General features: G+C 32.8%; 2 protein-coding genes across 3 annotated transcripts; one reads left to right on the top strand and one right to left on the bottom strand.

The window, feature by feature from the left end:
- Positions 1-8,235: 8,235 nt before the first annotated feature.
- On the bottom strand, positions 8,236-11,846 carry LOC106115655 (uncharacterized). 2 transcript variants are annotated; one of them, NM_001312061.1, is given in 3 exon segments: positions 8,236-8,714; positions 9,627-9,829; positions 11,757-11,846. In NM_001312061.1, coding segments are annotated over 2 exon segments (399 nt in total). In that variant the 5' UTR covers positions 9,822-9,829; positions 11,757-11,846; the 3' UTR covers positions 8,236-8,510.
- Positions 11,847-14,480: 2,634 nt separating this feature from the next.
- On the top strand, positions 14,481-19,484 carry LOC106115654 (sodium channel protein Nach). Its single transcript, XM_013309099.1, has 9 exons — positions 14,481-14,673; positions 14,924-15,089; positions 16,435-16,583; positions 16,943-17,084; positions 17,154-17,234; positions 17,350-17,602; positions 17,819-18,014; positions 18,853-18,959; positions 19,212-19,484. Exons 1-9 carry the CDS (start codon positions 14,486-14,488, stop codon positions 19,457-19,459), a joined length of 1,530 nt encoding a protein of 509 aa, XP_013164553.1. The 5' UTR covers positions 14,481-14,485; the 3' UTR covers positions 19,460-19,484.
- The last annotated feature ends 229 nt before the right edge of the window (positions 19,485-19,713 follow it).

Genomic DNA, 19,713 nt, shown 5'->3' with positions numbered 1-19,713 from the left:
CAAATTTTAAAGAACATGAGAAAGAATTATTGTATTATACGTCTCTATTTGGAAGATGTATTACAAAAACAAAAACTTGAATTTATTTTTAAAAATGTTATATTCAAGTGAATGTTAAACAATCTGAAAATAATATTTTCTATATTTAAAGAAATTGAAAAAATAAGATAGAATAAGGCAAATTAAAGACTAATATTTTGACTTGATTTTCATTTAAAACTTTCTCTTAAGTTCACTAACATCACTATCATTCATGGAGAGGAAAACTCGAGGGAAGTCAAGATTTTTTTTTGATAACCCTGTCAACATGGTCACCGTACTATTCAAGTTACTATGGCTTCGGAGTTAAAGCGACATTGATCGTCATCACCTTGCATGTCTCAGCAAAATTGTTTTCTGTAATTTCATACTGTATGCTTAAAGTTTACCTATTCTATACTATTTTAGAAATTATTTCATAGGCCATCACATCTCGTCCTTAGTTGTTAAATATTTTCGCGACACCTACCGGCTATATAGCCGTTTAAGTCCGGACAAAAACTATTATAACATTATTCATAGGTTAAGAAAGTTATATTACTCTTAATTTTACTAATATTATAAATGCGAATGTTTGGCTAGATGGATGTTTGTTAGAGAGTGTCTCCACAACGTATTAACAGATCGCGAAGAAGTTTGGCACAGACTTGGAATGTAGTGTGGAGAAACACACAGGTTAAGTATTTTTAATTCTACGCTGACGAAGTTGCGGGCGACAGCTAGTCTACTACATATGCGTAAAACTTTGTCAGTGTACTTTTTCCTTCTGTGTTTTTTATCAAAAATTGTCTAAGTTCAATTCGTCATAATTTCGGGATGTTTCGAGAAGTATGCGTAGGGTAAGAGAATTAATACGTGAACACGTAATGGTTCGTACTAAACAGTACGGTTAATCCAATTATCATTGTGACTCAATGTCCAAGCAGTTCACGGAAAGATTGTTCTGACAGCGTAGATTCCTAATATCAACTTACAGATGTACTCTTCTCTGATTAACTGACGTCACTATAAACTGGAACATACCCGTAGTTCAAAAACATAACGCGGAGTAATGACTTCATGTTTAATTGTTTTGTTGTTAATTTACCATATTTTGAAATAATTCACGATTATGATACAGCAATGGATTGGAACTAGACGCATTCAAATATAAAGTGAATAGGTACTTTCTGAGCTAAAATATATATGTAAGTATTTCAACACTCCGTTCTACATACGTATTTTCTCCAGACGAAAGTAAAATATGTATGTCTGCATGTGTACTCAAATATAGTGCAAATAAAATTTTTGTACACAGGTACATTTTTCTGTTCGTAAGAAACTGAATTCTTATCACGATTAAGCTGTTTTTACGAAGGGACAGGACAGCAACTAACACAGTGAGTGTAGTTTGTCGACAACAAATAGTAAGATCTAGTGCGGACTTCGTACAGTGAGAACGCGGATAGTAGTAGTGGTCGCCGAATCAGAAAGAAGGTAGACCGATATGGCTATCTTTAACATTTTTCACACTACCGCACAACACCAGTCAACCCGCGATTATGTTGTATTTAAGTGTGCCGAAAAAGGGAAGCTCAAACAGAAACATCTTGCTTAGAATCGTGTATCTTATGAACAGTATATTAGTAAAGCCACGAAAGTTTACATTACAGGTATGTTATTCGTTGAATTATTATTTTAACATAATTAAGCGTTAAAAACAGTAGTGAATGGAAATTCCTTGAACAAACGGAATAGATAAGTACTTAATTTTTGTTTACATATTCCGAATGCAAGGAGACCACAATAAAGTCATAGGTTATCATTTAATGTCTTTATAATGTTATGATTTACTCTCGTTTCCTGATAAGAGTAAGTAGTCTATTGTCTGTTTAATTTATCCATTACTTTGAAGTATTCGTCTGTTTTATGTTTGTTTTAGTTTAAGTAATATTTCTGTGACAGGATGAATAAAAGGCTCTTTTATTCGTATGTCTTGAGGTACAATGTAGATAACACCTACTCGTTTCTATTAAAGACGATGTCTTGAAGACAGTTGTAATATTTTATTCTCTTTGCATTATTAGGAAACGCTCTACGACGACAAAAAACGTTGTTTTCAACTCGATACGAAAATACTATTGTTGCGAATAATGTAATAAAAAAAGAATATGAATTGCTTTCATTTACGATTTATATTGTTATCTCTTTTTTTTTCAAAAGGGATAAGAGGGATGGTAATATGCTGCCTACAGTTGTTTCGAGAGTACACACGGTAAAATAATTTGCTTAATGTATCTTACTAAAGTATGATTAAATCTTTCAACTGTCCTGAACTGTGCTTATTTCAGACTAGATTTTGACCGCGACTTAATCTGCGTGAAATTAGAAAATAATACCTAATTAGTAGTCTTTATTATATTAGTAAGATATACTTAGAGCAATGGCGGGATTTTTTTTTCAAAATAGAAGAATTTTAAAATAAAAATGGAAGGTAAACCACTTGAAGGTTACTTGTTCTTGTTAGGGTTTTAAAAATAATTTTCTCTGGAAAACAGTAAGTAAGCATACCATGTTAATGGGGTTAAATTGTTTTAATTACGACTGTTAAGAGGGTTTTCCGCTTTGTAATCTAAATAGTACCTGGCTAAACCACCCTTTAAGAGATTATTTGTTAGAATAAACTCTAGTAGAAGAAAGCGTGTGGGTGGGTCCTTTATAAACAGCGGGAGCGTCAGAGAATCCAGACATTTGACGGAATCGCTTAGCATAGTGTACACGTCAAAAGAGCGTCTAAAAATTCGCGGGAAAATAAGTGACACCGAAAATCATTCGTGATCTGTGAAAATGAAGTTTAATAATTTGTGTATACTATTTATCGTGATTGTTTGTTTGGTTTCTTTTAATTATTCTCATCCTGCGCCGAGTGAGAGTATTGATTATGTGAGTAATTTTATTTTTTATTTTAATTAAATACACTATCGTTAAGTTTGTTAAGCTCTGTGAATTATTATTCTAATTTCCTCGTGTGTTTTCTTTTCGAACATCCTGTATTTTAAACTTCTATCGTATACTTTATTTCATACGTACTCCTTGGAAGGCCATCCGTCTTTCTTAAAAACTTTCCATTATTTACAACTGCAATTTTCTTTATATTTTAGGATACCCAGTTGTTAATAACTTAAAATATTAACTCGGAATTTGTTTAAAATTATTTTCAGTTATGACCAATTTGTATCTTACTGATTTTGATATATTCCAGTTATTATCACATGACATTTAAACGATATACATTAAAGACCTACGATTTCCACTATAGTGGGTCCATGATAAACTTTTTGTCAGTTCAAAATAATTTACCTCAGACGAAAATCGAACTCTTAACCTCTTAATCCTAAATCTAAACAATGTAACCAATATTTCAAAAGCTAGAAAAAACAACTAGTTTCTTTAACAGTTATTTAATTAATTCTTATTCCAGCCATATCCATATAACAAAGTAAGGGAAATATTAGAATTTGGCCACTTTTGTAATATATTATTTACATTCCAGCTGGAAGCGCTGAGGCGGATGAAGCAGGTGCCGCAATGGCATTGCTTGAGGTACCGTCGCTTTGAGCTGCACAGCCCCTGCAGCCGCTGGTGGATCATGAGGCGACACTGACAAAGGCAGCGATACGTGCACCGACCATGGCGAATATTGGCTGGGAACTACTGATCTATGAATCTATTGTGATATTACGATATTTAAATTGTTAGTTCTTATGTCAAAGAATGTAATAAAAAATCTTCGTAAATTAACCTGTGTAAGTATAATGAGATTTTGTCTATGATCTTTTATAATATATCGATTTTAATCTGTTCTTGCCAAAAAGATAAAATGAAAAAGTTAATTTGAATTTCTTATATTTTAGGATAAGTGATAATGTGTAATTAAATGAGATCTTGTTATTTAGTCTTTCACGTTTTAATAGTTAAATTAGCACGTACTTATTGTTTTAATTGTAAAGTACAAGTTATGGTTTATTAAAATTAAATAAGGACTTAAATATTGCATTTTGTGGTTCATTTTTAATTCAAGCGTCAATAGGCTAATGGTTAAGGGTACGGATTTCCGATCATGAGGTCGGTGGTTCGAATCCCGCCATTCGACTAATGTCGTAAACCATATGCTAACACAAGTATAGAGCTTAGTTGGAATGGTAAAAGAAATATTGGTAAATTAAAAAAAAAAATTGCTAATATTTTTTATGATTTTTTTAAATTATTTTATGTAGACATAGAATCATGTAAATTGTTAAATCAGTACTATAGTGTTACAGATAGTTAAACCACACTATCCGGCCAGATTTTTTCCGGGAAGGCTATCAAGTAACCTTATTATGACGTTATCTGGAAACATATACTTGTATGCAGTCCAGCATGGAAAATAACAGTCAAGATATCCTTTATTCCAAACAAAACTTAACAAACATATTTATTTTTGTGTTTTATTGAAAATTCTTATAAATCGTGCAAAATGTTCTTTTAAGTGTTATGAAGTTATGAAAAATTGTAATACAACAAAATGTTCATATAATAATTTCTACTCAAGTAAGCTCTATAGAATTAAAATATACCTACTCTAATGAAAAAAGAATTAAAAGGAACACGCACTTATTTGCAATTACTTTTTACATTAAATTCTGTGGTCTAGTCTGTTGGAAAAATGTTTTTTCAAATCTTATCGCTCGCCTGCCAGTTTGTGTCGTCTCCAGATTTCTGTTAATATTAATCGCATTCATTTGTTCAATTCCATTTTTATTTTTATTTTTAACAATCCAAAAGTTGCCAGCGAAGCGTACGGTGAAGTAGAAAATAAGTTCAACAAAGCTGAGTAGACTTGCACCCACAAATAGTCCCGTTGTACCTCCAACGGACACTAGAAAGTAAAAAAATATATATTAAGGGGAGTCACCACTATCGTATCGTAATATGACAATATTTCCATCCCTTTCATATCCTTTGAAAATGAACGAGACAATAATAATGGCTGTTAAGATTGCTGTAATTAACAGTTAGCTTTCTTTTTCCTCTTATTTTAAATTTATTTGGAACAGACGAAGAATCAAATACAACAATAACGTTGACAACAATTGTATTTAATTACTTACCGACTAGATCCAGCCGGCTTCTTACCACGTTTCTTTTAAATCTTTCCGTGGGTAAATATGCTAGTACTATCTCGATATTTGCTTTTTTCTCTTTGCTTTTATGGCTGAAAAACATCTGAATGTACATACGAACTAAAGGCACAATTAAATAAAAATAAATGTAAAGAAATTAATGGCATAAACAAAATTTAATGGTACAAAGAAAATTATATATAACCGAAGAAAACCCTCATTATTGATATGCGCTAGCTTTTTATCAAAGAAAATTAGTAACGTATTTTATATACTGGGCTATAACACTAAACTTGTATAAAACAAGAGTATGTCGTATGCAAACTTTGCTTACAAACTCTGTACCATTTTCCATTTAACTTTATGCTTCTCTCAGAGCAAGTAAACAATTTAAGCGCTTTAGAGCGAAACGACAAATAACAGAATGTAATATTTACTTAGGTTCAAGAGGAATATCTTCTATTTTAATATTATTTATAGCAACTATAAGGTACAATTTATGTTATTTTATGCTGAAAAGTTATTAAAGTTAAAAGATTATTTTTAACAACTTGACGATTTTAATGTCAATCTGCTGAGCCACAATTATCGGATAGAATTTTAGTGAATATCTTTTTATATTTTCTTTTCCTAGACATATGTGACCTTCTGTAGCCTTATTGTCTTGATCGATTTCGAAGACTGAGGTGTCATTTAATTTATATTGTTCAGAGTGTCATTGTCGTAGAATCAGTTGGGACAATTTATTATAACTTAAATCAATTCATCATCATCAGCTCCCTATACGTCCCCACCGAGGGGCTCGGAGCCTACCCTAAGTTAAGGGTGATTAGGCCATAGTTATTACGCTGGCCAAGTGCGGGTTGGTTGACTTCACACATATCTTTAATTCTGTCATGGATAAGCCGTTTGTGCAAGACGTCTGGTTAGGTAATCCAACGTATAATGTTGTAACTTACGAACTAACAACATCTTTAATGATAGTTATCTCAGTTTCGTCGCAAGAGGGCAGGCAGTGGCAGGTCATGCCGCGTCGGTGCAGTGCCCACTGCGGCTTGAGTATTGTTAATTCACTCTCATGTGTATGCAGACACAACATACCTGTTATGTTGCAATGCTCTGATACACCTGCAATAATCATTCATATTCGAATTCACCAAGTAATAATGTAAAGGTGCATAATGCAAGAAATATTTTATAAAAAGTATTTACTAGTGGCCAACATGAAATGGTCGTTGCAGTGACAGATGCGCTGCTGCGCGCGTTTGCGGCAAAGAACCGTGCAGGCGCTGTACGAGTATAGTGGATAGGGTCCGTCGTTCTCGGAATGCAAGCGGCAAGCGCGTTGCTCCGGTTTCGTCTCTACCACCAATGGGTCGTTCTCGATGTTTCTTACAGTCAGTTGACGCCTGGAATATGACAACATCGTTTCTGTAATTGTACACAGGTGTTCCAAATTTGAACGTCAAACGGAAGAGATGTTCGAAAAAGGAAAAGAAAACAAGAGAATATGCATCGGTTTTTAATTTCTTACCGATAACTGTGTCCAAGCTTAATTTTTAATGTCGAATATTTTGACGATGTTATAGTGGGAACTTCATCTTCTCCTAGAGTGTATATCTTAAAAAAAATATAATCTCTTTTATGATATCACTCAATCGAAACTTTCTTTAGAAAAAACTTTTTCTTACCATGGAAGGCAATAAAACATCAAACTTAAGTACTCCGCGTTTTTGTTTCATGTTTACGACCATTTTATATGGATTGGGTTTTCTGAAATTAATCAAATTTACTCAACAAAAGCTTAAAAACAACGAGACTAACATTAGAATACAATTATGTCTCAAGTTACTGTTTCCCATTGATTATCTTTAATCTTAGACGTAGACAATGAGACCATTGATTACGTCGATGTGTCTAGAATGTAGCTAAACTACTTTCTAAAAATATACAGTAAACAAACAGTCTTACTTAGTCTGTATAGAATTCATAATATAGCAAGTCCCCATATCCGTGTCTATGGGCTGAAAGTACTGGCAGCAATCAAAATCCTGGTCATTATAGGAACAGTTGGTCAACGTCTGTCGACATCCACTTCTCACCAGTTTCGCATAGTAACTGTAGTTCGAAGTTTGACAGAAGGGATCTGGATTATTATTTTTGTAACAGACATCGATTAATCTGTAGCAAGAACCACGGAAATATGCGACATCTTTTAGCGCATCTTCAAGATCCAAAAGATGATTCGGTGTCCAGATTCTAAAATATTAAAAGTGAGTGAACAGAGATAGTTGTATTTAGAATGGCAACTTTATTAATTTTTAATTGGTATTTCTATTTCTTAACAAGTATATTTAAATTCAAACATACTTTTGGGACGCTTTTCCAAGAGCTTGGTAAGTGTACTGAAGATAAAATAATGTAATTAAATTTTCGTTTCTAATTATTTTGTGATAAAAAATTAAGCTATTTATTATTGACATAAATGTTGAGGGTAGTTAGGATTATATGATACTAACGTGTCAGAAACGTTGTAGATCATAAGTTTGTTATTCGCTTCACAGATGGCGACTGCTGGCAGCTTAGTGTCCCAGTCTGTGTACGTTGTCTCCACGCCGAAACTGATGGGATTCGTGATGAAGGCATCCCACGCTGCTATTATCAATAACGCTGACCCATACCAGGAAAGGATAACCAGTATCAGCCACAAGAACCTGATGGTGTTTTACTACGTGTGGTTTTATATCCCAAGTGACAAATTAAATGTAAGTTTCTTTCTTACCTCTCAGACCAATGTCTGGTATTATCAGCTATAAAATGAACCCCTGCAAAAGTACAACTTGTGCAATAATCTTTAACGAGTGATTTGCATGAAGTTTTCGTCATATTGAACCAAACAATCCGAATATCGAAGGTAAAATGACATATTAAATGCATTTTGTAGCATTTAGTTGTTGCGCAAGTTTAAATATTTTATTAGGTGCATTGGGTATATTGTGTAATGTCGTGACTCAAGTAGGTTAGATGGATGATAAAATAATATACAATTATATGTTGACACGACATTTTTTTTTATTTTATTCTATATTTGTACAAATATTTTAACAAAATACCATCTTAATGATAATTATAATAGGTACTTACGATTTTTTATATTGTGTTTTGTTTTAAAAATAACTTTTCCGGAAATATATTTACAATCATCATTTAATTTTTTTTTACTGTCACAACAAATCTTTGTTTAATATAACATTTGTTTTCACGTATTTAACATTACAATCTAAATACTTATGAATATTTGGTTACAATTACAATACTTAAATTAATTTATAGATACTGTAATAAATCGGTATTAGATAGAGGTATATCGTAATTTTGTGGACTGTTAATTTGTGGTTGAGATGTTTTGTGGTGACGCGGGCGGTGGTAGGTCGGCGGTGGTAAACCGGCTTGCCGCGGGATGAAGCCGGCATGCGTCAGGATGTTGTATATCTCTCTACGCGATACTCCATCAGCTTCGCGTTGGAATACCTATGAAGAAGTATAATATAAAAACATACTGTACAACAATGACCATTTTTTTACTAATTTCTGTGTATGTGGTTTTAAACAGTATTGGCACGCTTTCGTTACCAAGTCAAGTGTTATAATGATTAGTGAGGGGACATCAACGTCGACATTTTAGTAAGGCTAATGTTGCGCCAGTACACCGGCACTGTCGGATTTTAGTCCTAACAGTGGTTATCGCTGTAAATATATAACATATTAAAGCGTAAAGAAATACCTCTAAAACGATAGGTCTACCTCTAGCAGTGGACGGCCAGTCTGATGATGCCATATTCTATGTTTAAAACATTGAGATAAAGTATGCCAGTTACTTTTACATTGTTATTTCATCGACCAGATGTGGTTTAAGATGTGATACCATTGCAAACAAAACATGGTAACCCCTCTAACTTTTTCGGATGTTTTGCCAGTGGAAACTTACGTTAACAATTTTGAACGCGTATACTACCTAAAATGCACATATATTTATCATGGCCGCCATGGTTATCATTGCAGAACATTACACAATGCAACAATTAGTAAGACCTTCTGTGGTGTGATGTTGAAATATCTTACATCCACATCTTGATTTTGTTTAATTATATTGCGATAACAATGCCAAATAATTTGCCCTTGAACTATGCACATATTATCAAATATCAAAGATATTATTTTAAAAACATTTATGTAGAATATTTGAATGTAATAGTTAATGTTTTTCATAAAAAATAACTAAAAAGGAACTAATACTTGTTCTTTAGTTCAATTTAAACTTTTAGAAAGAGATATATTTTTCTTAAATTGTTTCATAGAGATTTGAAAGTTAATTCATCTTAAAGTTTCAATATACTTTGTAAATTTAAAGTTGTATGCGTTTGCAGTTAGTTTGACTCTTACTGGTTTTTCTCCTTCATGCAGAACGCTGGTCAGGGGTAATATCTCCTGAAGGTGTGGATTACGCAGCGCTGGACTCCGCAGTTCTTCTGGTAGCAGTTCCTCCTCCAGTCGAACCTGGACCACTGCAGGGTGCGGCGGCGGGAAGCAGCTGACTAGGTAAGTACAGCTTAGCAAGAGTGCTATTGCGATTTTCATTTTGATTTCTGTGGAAGATGGGTTATTATTTTAGTTGATTGAAAGTATTATATCTAGGAATTCTAAACCTTTTTTGTTCGTTTAATTATTAGTGAATATTTCGAATCTAGTAATAGGTAAGGTTATCCTAACCTAAACAAACCAACAATCATATCATGTTATAATTTTGTTTGAGAATCGTGTAACTTAACCTCAACGTAACCAACAATTTTAACCAGCGTAACCAAGAGTTTGTTTACGTAAATAACTCTGTATACTATAAACACATCATAGATAGTTGACATAGTAAAACCGGTTGCGTTTGATGCGTCGAATTAAGTAAGAAGAATTGTCTCTGAATACCTATTGACCCAGTTTGTGACAGCGGCGGATACGTTCATATTCATTGGACATTTCGATACTATCGCAAAGGTCGCACGCAACTACGTAAATTGGTATCATTACAATTATCAGCCGGTCGAAGTTAGAATTTGGTAGCTAGATCAAACTGAATCCAGATTCAGTCCTATATTATGTTTCTACAATCTCCAATATTAAAGGTTAAGAATTAAAGAATATCGGGTAGTTTAACTATGTAACTAACTAATTTCCGTTAATTTATTAAGATAAAAACCGAAGCTGCTATTTTCGACAACTTATAGTCTAGACAAGAACATAGTCTAGAAGAATACGTAGGCTACTAATTATTATTTTTTTTTAAATTTCGCGCTGACGGTATCGCGGGCGCCAGCGTTATCTATATAAACATAAAAGACCTTAAACATAAAAGATGACGAATCAAAACAAATGCGTACGTTCACCAATATATCAGTATAATGGCCAAGGTCGCGATGTCTGAGCAAATTTTGCTTTCAAATTCACTATCAAAAACTCACCTTCGAGAATATTCTCACAGATGTCGAGATATTACTGTGTCGGTTTTGTTTACGAAACAACGGTCATGTGAATGGCGGTTAACAATGCTTTTGATGATTAGAAGAAAATATGTCTTCGTCTTATGATAGACGGTTATTCAAATTCTGATCAATTTGTCACTTCGTAGGTATTGTTTTTCTATAGTCGGATTTCCTTAAATTGCAATTTATATTTTAAACTCTATCTATATTACATTTACCTTAACTTTGTTATACTTTTCATTATAATTCAGTTTATTATCAAGCAGTACATGCCAGTTAAGAGATTGCAGGAAGCTATCAGCTTTTATTGACTATGTGACAACTTTCAAAACAGGAAAACTAAACATTATACAAGAACCTACCTAAACAAAATCTATTTTAGAAAGTGCTAATAAAAATACTTATGTAGTACTATCTTATATCTTTAAATGAGCAATTCTTGTATATATATAATTGGAATCTCGGAATCGGCTCCAACGATTTTCATAAAATGTAGTATATAGGGGATTTCGGGGGCGATAAATCGATCTAGCTAGGAATCATTTTTAGAAAATGTCATTTTATTCGTGTTTTATCGATAATCAACTTAAACATAAACTTAACTTTTTCTATCGGTAAGATCGAAAAATATTATTCATATTTAATAATTTTATTAGTAATTCGTACTTAAATATAATTTCCAAAAAACACAATTTAAAAGAAAATGCCGAGCAAAGGTACTATTCTATAATAATAACAATATCACGTCTCAAAAAATAAGTAAACTTAATTAACTATACATGTAAAAATAATATAATAACTATTACTTAAATAAAATTTTGGGTAAGTATGAAATTTTATTTACAAAATTATACATACCGAATTACGCCCAAAACTTAACGTACCCTACCACTCTTACTACTCACCTACCATATCATATTTTACTTAAAAAAATAATAAAAAATAAATGCAACATTAATCTATGTAGTAATGACTTATAATTAAAAAAATAGATTAAAAACATATTATAATATTTTTTTAAACACATGTAGAGACTTACTTTATATTATCAAAATAAAAAACAACACTTCACTTAGCACTTAAGTTATATAATTAAGTTACACTTAATCAGTGTGTTGTTTGTGAGCGCGGATGGCTTGTGTCTGAAGGAAAGCGGCGAGAGAACGTTCCTCCACTACCTCTACCTATTGCAATCCTGAACATGCGAAGCTTTACTTTAAAATTTTATTACAACAAACTTAAAATATTCATGTGATGCATCTGTCATATATAAATCATAATATTGCAGATGTCTCACCTCAAATATAGGGTTCAAGCAATGTCAAGATAGGTTTGGTCAAGAAACAGAAAGTACTGTACATGTGTAAGTGCATATTTGTAAAAAAAAAATGAGCTCATTGTAATGTCATATTAAAAAGGTTTCAAGTTAATTTCATAAATAGCACTTTGTGTGGAATAGTTTGTTCGACGTTTAGTTCTAATTATTGGCCATTTAAATGTTTTATGTCCATGATAATTTTCAAGCGTAATTAGACCTAGATTACTGATAAACTCGCACATTAATTTCGTGTTTGGTAAAGGTCAGAACAAAATCGAAATTTATTATCAAAGAGAAGAGTTTTGTCTCCTTTTGAAATTCGTTTTCGTTTTCAAATTATTATGGCTTATTTTAAATTGACAAAGGTCATTAAGTTTAATAAATCATTAACCAGCTTTCGATAGTAAGTTTCTTCAAAAATGATTATGTATTAATCGACAAAACAAAACAAGAGCGTTACAAAACTCTTTTCTTGCTACTAATTTTGTTAGTTGCAATATGCACTCAATAATATGACGAAATTCATTCATAGTAATCGCGAGATTTTACCAAATCGCAACTCACACTCTAATCTACTTTAAAGATCTATTATAAATGCATATTTGTGAAAGAATCATGTGACATTGTTGCATCATTAAATGCCATACATTATTGTCTTATAATGCAGATGAGTTTGCGTAAAACCACGTGATGCCGCTCTTGAGACGCTTGAGAAAGGAAGCTAGTAATATTCTTGACCAGGATAGTATATTGATATTTTGTCAGCACTGTGCATTAATGCAATATTGCATCAAGCGATTCGACTATTTTAGAATTGCAGCATACTTCATTAAACAGTACGTAACATATGACACGGTTTTCGCACCACAATTATCATACATTATTATATTTTATTGTTTGCTCTAAATGTTTTAAAATGTCAAAGTTCAATGGCTAAATTTCCAGGATGGAAACGTAAAATTGGGGCTAAAGTGTCAGCTAGTTTAGAACTTAGTTTTCGCAATTTAAAATTATGAATAGTTTACATACAGTTTCCAATCTTGTATCGGTAACAACCCCGTGTGAGGTAAAGCCCGAAAATAGTGCAAATAGCACGACACTGCATCGTCATTAATCAACGCTGCATCCCCAATGCGTGACAGGGGGAAATAAAACCACCTAATGCCGGTTTTATATCGCCTTATATTTGCTCTTAGATACCTGACCAGGCATATTCATTTACTCGATTTATGTGTGTGTTGTGGTGAGCTATCTTAACGAGGCTACCGAGTGTGCATAAAGCTCGTCCCAGTCTTCTAGATATCCTGCTTATAGTATTTTTCACACAGAACGTGTGTACTCGTGTGTTCTACATATTCCTGTTCTTGTTATGCAATATTCGAATATTACGCACAGGCTCTGCTCTGACCATGGTCGTTGATACGAATACGAGCAATCTAGTTGCACTTTTATTTACTTTATATTTTATAGTTGTTATCTATGCACCTAAATTATCATTAGCAAGGCTTAATAACTAATTGCTTGCATTTCCTTAATTTATTTAGAAGCCAACACTGTTATGTATTTATAAGTTGAAAGTGATAATTATGTAATAAAAAGTGATCGTAAGCACTGACTGATTATTTAAGTATAGGTTTATATATTAAGTAAATAATGACGAAGATATTAGTGTATAAATTGTATGGATAACAAATTTTTGTTTACTCTAGAAATAAGGTTTTATTTAGAATCAATAAGTCAGATCACAAAGTCGATCAATCATAACAATTAACCTCCAATCGAGTGTCGATCTTATCAAGTAATGGAATATTTAACAACAATCGTTTAAGCACACCTCTAGTTTCAAAATGTAAAACAGAACACTAGTTTAGTACATTTAGTTCACACATTGGTGAATATCGATAGTAGAATGCAATCGAATTCACATACTTCGCCGTTCGCATCGACTTACCGCCGATACAAGAGAAGGCTTGCGAAACAGACCGATCTTGAAATTTTGAAAGAGAGCGTTAAGAAGGTAGGCAAAGATTATTGCGCGGAGTCGTCTATCAGTGGTTTGAAACATTTGGTTGAAGATAATACATCATTCTTGGAAAGGTATGTACCGGTTTGAAATTTGAAACCTTTTTATTCATCGCAATCTTGGTACCTGCTCAAGTCCAGTTTGTGTTGCGTATTAGGGTTAAATTACAACATCGAAAAATGATAACATAATGTAATTTGTATGTTGTTTTGGTTTAATGTAAATGAATTTTACCCTAAACTTTTTACTTTTTCATATAGATAACAAAAGTTCTAAATAACTTCGTAATCTCTTAAATATCGTAAAGCTGATTTTTCAAAAGTTTGGTATGATCATAGGGGTAATGTTGGATTTTTTCAAATTAAGGCTTTTTTTCTTAGTATTTCTTTGTTTTTGTATTTACCACAGAGTAATATGGATTATAACGATGATAAGTGCGTTAATCTGCTCCATTTCGCTGGTGTGGCTGACGTTCAGGAAGTACTACCGCGCACCGCTGGTGACCACGCAGATGCCGGCGGGCGTGTCAGTCAACAAAATCATATTCCCAGCAGTCGGTATCTGTTCTAACAATAGGATTAGTAAACGAGCGATCACAGAACTGGCGCGAAAGCTGTAAGCGAATTTTTATGAAAAAAAAATTAAATCCTCTTTGGTACATGGCCAGGAACTTTCACGATTGTTCTGGTGATAACAAAAAAAATAGTAGAAATCGAGAATTTAACTGATTTATCATTAATGGCATTTCATTATAAATGATGACGATAAAATAATTAAAACGAAGCTTTATATTACCATTCATGGTGTTAATGATGGAATCATTTAAAACACTTTATAAATACTATTTTTTTTTTTAACTAAAAAGGGTTAAAGAAGAACGCAATAAAATGTACGATGAGGAAGGAATGCTATCTTTACTACAGGGTCTTGGTGTGTTATATAACATAGACCCTATGGACAATGAAGTGGTTAAGCCGATGCAACTGCACCGCGCGCTCGGCTTCTACGATGTCAATGAACTTATGAGGAACGTAAGTAAAGGTCCACATTCACTGGTTCTGATAATTACATAAGTGGTCCTAGTTAGTGTGATTACGTCATGTATTACGGTGGCCCTCGACTAGGATGAATTATTTCTTATTCTTTTATCTTAATTCATTCTCAGTTTCGTTTCTTAGTTAAAATTGCTTATTCTATTGAATTTGTGGTAGTCTCCTTTCTTATTTTCGTTTGACGGAACACACTTTTACAATATATGACTTTCAATTCATCTTTTGATTGTGTACCGAAACATACCTTTCTCAATTCCAGTCATAACATTTCATTTCCTTCTGTCACACTTGGTTACTTATTAAAACCAAATTATTTAATAATCATGACTTTCTATCAGAAATAATGTCGTTTCTAAAATTACCATTTTCCTATACTTTAATCATACATTTTATTTTACTAAATATAAATGCGTATGTTTGAGTAGATGGATGTTTATTTGAAGATATATCCAGAACGGCTGCATGAACGGGATCTGGAACGTTACTAATTAAGTTTTATTTTAATTTCGCGCGGACGAAGTCGTGGGCGAAAGCTAGTTTAGCATACATAATAAATTGTAAACTTTATCATATTTATATATTTTAAACGACTATATGTGTTTCAAAATATATCGATGTTATTTGTCCTACATCAAACGATTAATAAATAGGAAATGTATTTCAAGGTTTTCTTGTATGACGTAAGAATCTTCTAGGCATGTGACCATTTGCAACTTTATAATGTGGCCAACAAACTTTGACCGAGTTAAGTCAGATTGTTGTGAACTTAATGTTACATAAACACATGTGGAATTTTTCTCAAGCAGTACCAATCCGGTATCGATAGTTATGTAGTTGATGTTAAAAATTAACATTAAAATAAATTTTTATTTCGAAAACTTATATTCAGATCACTTAAATATCAATAAACATATTACGTGTTCAAACACTTTATTAATTTAATAAATAATAAATGTTTATAGTATGCTTTTTATCTGCATTTTCCAGACTTTTATTTACTTGTATTATGTAACATGGTTAACAATTTTATAAATAAAAAATCGAGATTCAGTATCATTGAACGGATTATTAGCGAAGCACTTTTAAAAACATCTTAAAACCGAACCTTTCCAACATTTAAATCTTATTATTATTATAAATGCGAATGTTTTGATGGATGGATGGATGTTTGTTTGAAGGTATCTCCAGACTGTTTCAACGGATTCCCGATGAACTTTGACTGGGATGTAAAACATAATCTGGAAGTACACATAGGCTACTATTTTTTTTAATTCCCCGCGAACGGAGCCGCGGGCGACAGCTTTATTTTTTATTTTTCTCCCAGTTAACACCCCGATGCGAGGATCTTCTATTGCGATGTGCATGGAATGATGAGCCTAAGAATTGCTCCAAGTTGTTCGACTTCCGATTGACAATGAACGGATACTGTTGTACTTTTAATTATTTACGACGATCTGATGGCATGTTTAAAGAGTAAGTATCTCTTATAGCTTTTAAGCTAATAAAGGCATGAAGGACAACAAATTAAACGTAATTGTCTGTATAATCTTACTAGCATTATAAATGCGACTGAATGGATGGATAGATGGATGTTTGTTAAAAGATATATCCTGAACGGCTTCATGGATCCCGCTGAAATTTGGCATAGATATAGAACGCAACCTGTAAAACCGCACAGTCTAATAAAGTTTTTTTTTAATTCCCCCGGACGAAGTCGCGGACGACAGCTAGTACCGAAACATTAACAGGAACATATATGTATTTTTAAAAGAGAATGAGAAACGACATTATGCTTCTGCACAAGAGACTGCAAAAGTGGTATATACTTTCAGCACAACGGAAATAAGTCGCAGCATTGACATGTATAAATACGGCAACAAATCGAGTTTTGATTTCGATCAAGGATTGAAAATTTTGATGCGACTCAATGGAAGTGATGACTTTTACTACAGTCGTCCTTTACAAGGCGGACAAGTATGTATTTTACAATATCCGCAAATTTTCTCTACTACGAAACATGTGTAATCCTACTTTTGGTTCCAGTTGCAGTTCTCCGACGCGTACGACTTCCCAGATGCACCGAGTGGAAGTTTTTCAATGCAAATCATTAGTCCAAATGTACAGGTAAAGTATTTTGAAATTAATTAATTCATATATCGTTTACTTTCAAAAGTTTCTTGTAATATTGTAAACAATAATTTGCGTAATACAAAATTATTGTGTTTTTTTATATCTCTAGATGACAGTATTAGTTACTGCAAGCTTCACTGAAGCTTCTCGTGACATCCAGCACGTTCCAGTAAAGTTACGTCAATGCCTCTTCTACGATGAGTCTCAGTACCTCTCCTTCTACACTCACAGTGACTGCATGCTTAAATGTCGGATGTCCTTTCTATTAGCTAACTGTAACTGCACACCGTTCAATATGCCCAAGATGCCGAATACAAGGACTTGCGATATGAGAGATGTGCCTTGTCTTAGAATTTACAATGGTAAGATTCTCGAGAATTTAATGTGATTTTTACAACACTGATATTTAGATTATGCCTTGCTTGCTTGTTTTCTTTTTAATTATTATAATCGTCATTTTAATAGAAATAAAATTTCGCCAGAATTTAAACTTCCAAATGTCAAAAAATCGAGGAAAAGCAAAATATCATTAGGTATAAAAATGTTGCTTTATTTACATGTTACAATATACATTGCAGCACAATCAATCACAGTCCGTCCGAATGTTGATCAAGTGCCATTTGAGTTGGAAATGAACATTGTCGACGGAGGCATCAATTGCCCGATGTGCTATCCAACTTGTTCTAAAACTGCATACAATTATGACTTTACTAATGTTAGAATTTATCCGGACTATTTGAACAGTGTACCGGACACCGACAGAGTTGATTGGCTGTAAGTATTTGCTAATTTATTTCAATGAGGATAATCCACATAGGTTTATATAAAGATTTATTTATTAAATAACTGTCTATTTTTATATAGTAAATAAATCAAATTAAATTGAATTCACATTACATAAATAAATTTAGATTAAAAAAAACTATCGTCGTATCTCGAAATTCTTAAAAGTGTAGGTAGCAATTGGGCATTCGTTTTTGAAGGCGACTTTTTCAATCTTCGATTTAGGACTTCCGACTTCACGGAGCCAAGTTTTCATTTCTCTAGCTGCATTTTTGGGACCTTGGAGTTGTCCGACGACCGTCCCTTGAGCGGTATTCTTCACCCAACCTTTAAGACCTAACCCAGCGGCTTTTCTTTGCGTATGCTTCCTAAAATATACGCCTTGGACCTTTCCAAATACTTCATAGTCCACTGAAACTAAACCTTGTTTATCACTTTCATTGGACATTTTGATAAAATGTTTATAAACGATAAAAATTTTTCATTGAAGTCAAATTGTTTTTGACATAAGTTTAATATTTTCTTTAAAAACAATTTTGAAGTCCTTAGCAACCAGTAACTAGGGGAACATAGATCAATGAACGCAAGTTTATAAAAGAGACACAAGCGCATTTCTACACTGTAGTCACAAATAAGTCTTAATGACGTAATTATCTGAAGATCTTATGTTATTGTGAACGGGTTGTACTTCTTTACAATAGATTCGTATGTTATACCATCAAAGTATAGAACTGTTAGCACAGCGTTGAAAGTTAAACAACCAAAGTTCCAATGAATAGTGTTGGAACACGTTCGTTCTATAGAGTAAGTTGAACAACGTTTGTTTCAGTCGTGGCGCGAATTTCACCGGAACTTCCATTGTGCATGTGAAATATGGTAGAGAAGTAGCCGACTGCTACGGGCAAAATGTTATTATGAAATGGTTTGACTTGATTAGTAAGTATTCTATATAAATTACAGTATGAATAGTAGAAATGTATTGAATTCAATACAAAACTTTGGGAAGGGAAATATATCTGCAATGAGGCTTGCTTGACTATCTTCTGTGAGATATTAAAGCAGATCTGAGGCATTTGTTGTGTCAGAAACTACCACTGTTAAAATTAAAGTAGGTATAACGAAAAATATAGTTTTTTTCCTGTCGGTATGTAGTAATATTATAAAATTGAATTAAATATATATGCTTAGGTAACATCGGCTCAACGTGTGGCTTCGTGACGGGCTTCAGTTTTGTCTCAGCGTTGGAGTTTGTATATTTTTTTACTGTAAAATTGTGGCGGGAAATGCAGAAGCGTAGACGGGAAAAGTCAGCAGGGAACATGGTGGCGTTGGGGTCGCCTCCATATGATACAATAAAGAGATATCATTCCTTGTATTGGAATGAGTTGGTTGGACCAACGAGGTGGAAATACGACGATAAGATGTTAAGACAATAAAAATTTAAACAAGCAATGAAGATGAAAATAGTGGTTACACAGTTGTGTTATTTTTGCTTCATAGTTGTATCTTGAAGCTTGATGTCTTTCTTCATTAACGATAAAAAGATTTTTTATGTTAATAGATGGCAAAGATAAAATAATTCTTAAACGTATTAAGTTTGTTATTAATTCATTTATTTTGTTTGTTGTTCTAACCAGAATTGGTCTTTAATATATGTATTTTTATTTTATTACTTGTTTTACGTTCAAAA

This window comes from Papilio xuthus, unplaced genomic scaffold (genome assembly GCF_000836235.2).
Source record: "Papilio xuthus unplaced genomic scaffold, Pxut_1.1 DF827777.1, whole genome shotgun sequence".
NCBI lineage: Eukaryota > Metazoa > Arthropoda > Insecta > Lepidoptera > Papilionidae > Papilio > Papilio xuthus.
This window is presented reverse-complemented; position numbering and strand designations above follow the sequence as displayed.

Bases quoted from the DNA above. Each gene is read 5' to 3' on its own strand.
- LOC106115655 (XM_013309101.1), bottom strand. From the start codon at position 9,821: ATGAAAATCGCAATAGCACTCTTGCTAAGCTGTACTTACCTAGTCAGC. The intron at 8,715-9,626 runs GTAAGAGTCAAA...ACTTCTTCATAG, and splicing joins TGCATGAAGGAGAAAAACCA to GTATTCCAACGCGAAGCTGA.
- LOC106115654 (XM_013309099.1), top strand. From the start codon at position 14,486: ATGATAAGTGCGTTAATCTGCTCCATTTCGCTGGTGTGGCTGACGTTC. The intron at 17,085-17,153 runs GTATGTATTTTA...TTTTGGTTCCAG, and splicing joins GTCCTTTACAAGGCGGACAA to TTGCAGTTCTCCGACGCGTA. The intron at 18,015-18,852 runs GTAAGTATTTGC...CGTTTGTTTCAG, and splicing joins ACCGACAGAGTTGATTGGCT to TCGTGGCGCGAATTTCACCG.